The sequence below is a fragment of the Phalangium opilio genome, unplaced genomic scaffold (assembly GCF_054372755.1).
Source record: "Phalangium opilio isolate 3A_F unplaced genomic scaffold, DU_Popi_V2 ptg000015l_1, whole genome shotgun sequence".
In the NCBI taxonomy this organism is placed as follows: Eukaryota; Metazoa; Arthropoda; class Arachnida; order Opiliones; family Phalangiidae; genus Phalangium; species Phalangium opilio.
Genome location: NW_028324150.1, coordinates 418,175 through 421,901, shown reverse-complemented (window position 1 = coordinate 421,901; position 3,727 = coordinate 418,175). Strand labels below are relative to the sequence as shown.

The following is a 3,727-nucleotide window of genomic DNA, read 5'->3' as shown; positions in this document are numbered from 1 at the left end:
GAATACTAGTACTAGTAGAAAATTACGTAGTTCGCAACTGCCCCATTTCGAAATTTCGACTGTTTTACCTACTCGAATTAATAGCAGTGCGCATGTATTTACTACTCAGGGGTCCATTATAGGAACTGTGGGAAGAAAATGAAGAAATGAGACAAATTTTAACATGACGGAAGGCTCGAGGCTTGTCTCATTTTTCGAGAATAATTCATGGCTTCCGTACCCGTTTTTCAATGACATTAAAACATTAAACTTTGCATTACCAAAGTACTAAATCCATGGGCACTTTTAAACTTTTATGTTTACTTATGGTCTCTTTTTTACCTTAATTAGACAAGTAATTAATTAGAAATTAGTAATTCTAATTAATTAGTTTGATAAATAAATGCCTAATTTCTAATTGAATTGAATTAGTTTCTATGTCTAATTGCTAATTGGCTAATTAGTTAGATCATAAATATTTCCCTAATTGCTAATTCTAATTCAATTAGTTGTCAGCTAATTAGCACAGCTCTGACCTAGACAATTGAACGTAGAAGATGTTTCTCCTGGAGGGTATTTTCATTTTGGGCTAGAATTGGGGATCATTCACTCCATTGAGAAAACTGCTTCTGTCCTTGAAAGGGTTGAAATATTAGTAAATATTGATGGATTGCCAATCACAAATAGTTCGAACAGTCAGTTTTGGCCTATATTGGGTATGCTTTCATCAATTAAAAATAGTAAGCCTTTTGTAATAGGTATCTACCAAGGGAGTTCTAAGCCAGACGATTGCAACGCCTTTCTATCTCGCTTCGTAGAAGAAGTTAAGTTGCTTTGTGAAAAAGGCATCAACAATGGAAATGCCTCGTTTCCTATAAAAATTTCAGGGTTTATTTGTGACACCCCAGCGCGCTCTTTCATTTGCCAAACTAAAGGTCATTCGGGTTATTTTGGTTGCGATAAATGTATGGTTAGAGGGGAGCATTTGGAAGGAAGATTATCTTTCCCTCATATAAATTCTGAACTTAGAACAAATGATAATTTTCGGGCTAAGATTCAGGAGGAACACCATGTAGGTTATTCAATATTAGAAGAAATACCAGACTTGAAAATGGTATCAGGATTTCCGTTAGACTATATGCATTTGGTTTGCCTTGGGGTTATGCGTAAGTTGCTAACCTTATGGATTAAAGGAAAAAGTACCATCTTTAAATTGAGGCCTGCTCAGATATCGGAGGTATCTTTACGGCTTCTGTCACTTTCTGGAATAACTTGTTCAGAGTTCGTTAGAAAGCCTAGGTCTTTAACGGAGATTAATTATTGGAAAGCCACCGAATTCAGACAGTTCTTGCTGTACTCAGGACCTTTAGTTCTAGCAGATATACTTCCGAAAAAATACTCCATGTTGCAATTCGTATTTTAGCATCTGCAAGTTTATCAGTTGATATGACTAACTTCGCTAGAAAACTGTTGGATTACTTTGTCAAAAGCTTTGGAGTCATCTATGGGAGACATTTAGTTTCCTACAACGTTCATTGCCTTTCTCACATAACAAATGATGTTGAAACATACGGCTCACTAGACACGTTTAGCGCCTTCGTATTTGAGAACTATTTACAATCGATCAAAAAGAAAATGAGCAATTCAGGTCGACCTTTAAAACCAATAATTAACCGAATACACGAAGAAAGAAACATAACGTCCCTAAAGATGCAAGTCCAGCTTTTAAAATGGCACACAGTAATGGTCCCCTTCTCCCGGGTGTGGTGGTCCACAATTTAAAAAAGTCATATTGAATGGCTTTGTCATAAGCGTGCGTGAATGTGATAACTGTTGCGTGGTGGAAGATAAGTCATATGTTGTAGTGGAGAACATTGCTAAGAATGAAGATGGTGTCAGTGTTATTATTGGCCGAACGTTTGAAAAAATTGAGGACTTTTATTCAAAACCTTGCGCCTCATCTCTTGTTGGTGTTGTGAAGGCTAATGGTCTTTCATCAAGTTTAAAGCCGTGGAAAGTTTCCAACGTATTGCGAAAAGTCCAGAAGTACCAAATTATCGGTGCTGCTGAGGAGTGGCTCCTCATCGATCTTTTGCATCAGAATGGTAGGGATATAGCTATGGGTTTGAAGCATGCATTTATTCCTGCAAACCATTATAGCTTTTCCCACCTAAATTAATTTGCTTTTATTATTCTATATTTATGCTTCTGTTTCCACTATTCAAAGTCATTTTTCGCAATTCTTTCCAGGAAAATGACTAATACGGGTGACAAATTTCTTGTTGTGGATTTCTTGGAAACGGCTAGTGTTGCTGTTGTGCCAAAGGCTTGGGTTGATGAAGAAAGCGAAGTTTGTTCGTTTCCAAAAAGTAACGGATCAAAATTGGCAAAGCGAAACGCATCGCCAAATGAAAATTGGCCAACATATAATATTAGGATACTTTATCGCTGTGGTTAGTCCTCATCTTTTCCAAACATTTATAACTATAATTTAAATGTTCTTTTCATTCTGGTTAAATACAGATACATACGAGGTTGCTGTAAAGAAAATGAAATGCGTTGAGAATAATGAATTAAGCAGCGGTGTAGATAAGGGTAGAGGCTTAAGAAACAAGAAGCCATCAAAACGTTTTTCTCAAGCCTATTCAAGTTCTGAGGAATCCGAAAGCGATGACCAAACGCATTGTTCACCCATTCCTGAAATGCCTGTATTTTCTCCTCACACTAAGAACCTAAATCTTGGTGAGTTTTCATTGTTTTACCCTGCAAATCATTTTCATAATGAGTTTTATTTTAAATTTATAAGTCAATTCACCAACGCGTTCAAGTCAAAAAGGAGCAAGTGTATCTGAAAATGAACTTAATGTCGATCTGCGTAACTCTTCAAATAAAAATTCTGCAGGTACTCTACTTAATACGACAATATCTGAAATGTCCAGAACTTCAGCCTGTGATGATCGATTAGACCTTAGCCAAGACTCCAACTCGTCTCCATCAAGTACGGCAAATTGAAGTATCAAGTAATGTTGAATTTAAACAATTAACTAATGAACTTTCGTTTTTAGGAGTGACGACGTGCGTCAATAATCAAGAGTTTGGCTCAGGAAGTAAAAATAGTGAGTGAAAATCATGCAAAAACGAGTTTTCTTACTCATTTGTTTATTATGTTTACCTTTGTTGATTGAGAATATATTTAGTTTTATACAGGTCACCTGCGACGAAACCCTGGAATGAAAAGACCCACTGAAGATAGCAACGAGAAGGAAAAATCCTGTTCTCGAGATTTGCCACCTGGAATGGTTTTGGTTAAAGAAGGTAAACATAAGAAATTTTAACTAATTCTCCACAAGGCTAAAAATATTTAATTTTTTATTGTTCGATCAAGATTGGTATCGAAATGTGAACCGTAATTTTGAAATTTTAAAAGTAAACTCTAACGAAACGTTGTCCATGCTGGAAAGTTTAATGAGGCACATTCAAAATGATAAAAATATCTTGACGTCTGAAGCACCAGCGGTGGAATTTGACTTCTCGTTTCCTTTAACATCAAATGATGACCTTCAGGAACTTGAAGAAAAACTAAAAAGTGACGAGTTGAGGGCGCAATTTGTAAGTAAATTTATAACGCAACCTAACGAGCCTTTTACATTGCATTAACCTAATTTGAGTTTTAAAATTTTAAGCTCCAATATCTGAAAAAAAATTGGAGGGTCAAATGTAAAAAACACAGTGAAGAGAGTGTTTTTAA

The 3,727-nt window shown here is 35.8% G+C and overlaps 1 protein-coding gene and 1 pseudogene across 1 annotated transcript; both read left to right on the top strand.

Moving 5' to 3' along the window:
- The first annotated feature begins 514 nt into the window (after positions 1–514).
- Positions 515–2,158, top strand: LOC149704604 (uncharacterized; annotated as a pseudogene).
- Positions 1,966–3,500, top strand: LOC149704603 (uncharacterized). Its single transcript, XM_089865694.1, has 7 exons — positions 1,966–2,084; positions 2,230–2,432; positions 2,503–2,721; positions 2,786–2,977; positions 3,045–3,095; positions 3,177–3,294; positions 3,365–3,500. The coding sequence occupies exons 2-6, from the start codon at positions 2,234–2,236 to the stop codon at positions 3,224–3,226; spliced, it is 711 nt and encodes a 236-aa protein (XP_089721820.1). The 5' UTR covers positions 1,966–2,084; positions 2,230–2,233; the 3' UTR covers positions 3,227–3,294; positions 3,365–3,500.
- Positions 3,501–3,727: the final 227 nt, after the last annotated feature.

Coding starts and splice junctions, on each gene's coding strand:
- LOC149704603 (XM_089865694.1), top strand. CDS start 2,234: ATGACTAATACGGGTGACAAATTTCTTGTTGTGGATTTCTTGGAAACG. Junction 2,433..2,502: donor TAGGATACTTTATCGCTGTG/GTTAGTCCTCAT, acceptor GGTTAAATACAG/ATACATACGAGGTTGCTGTA. Junction 2,978..3,044: donor CTCCAACTCGTCTCCATCAA/GTACGGCAAATT, acceptor TTTCGTTTTTAG/GAGTGACGACGTGCGTCAAT.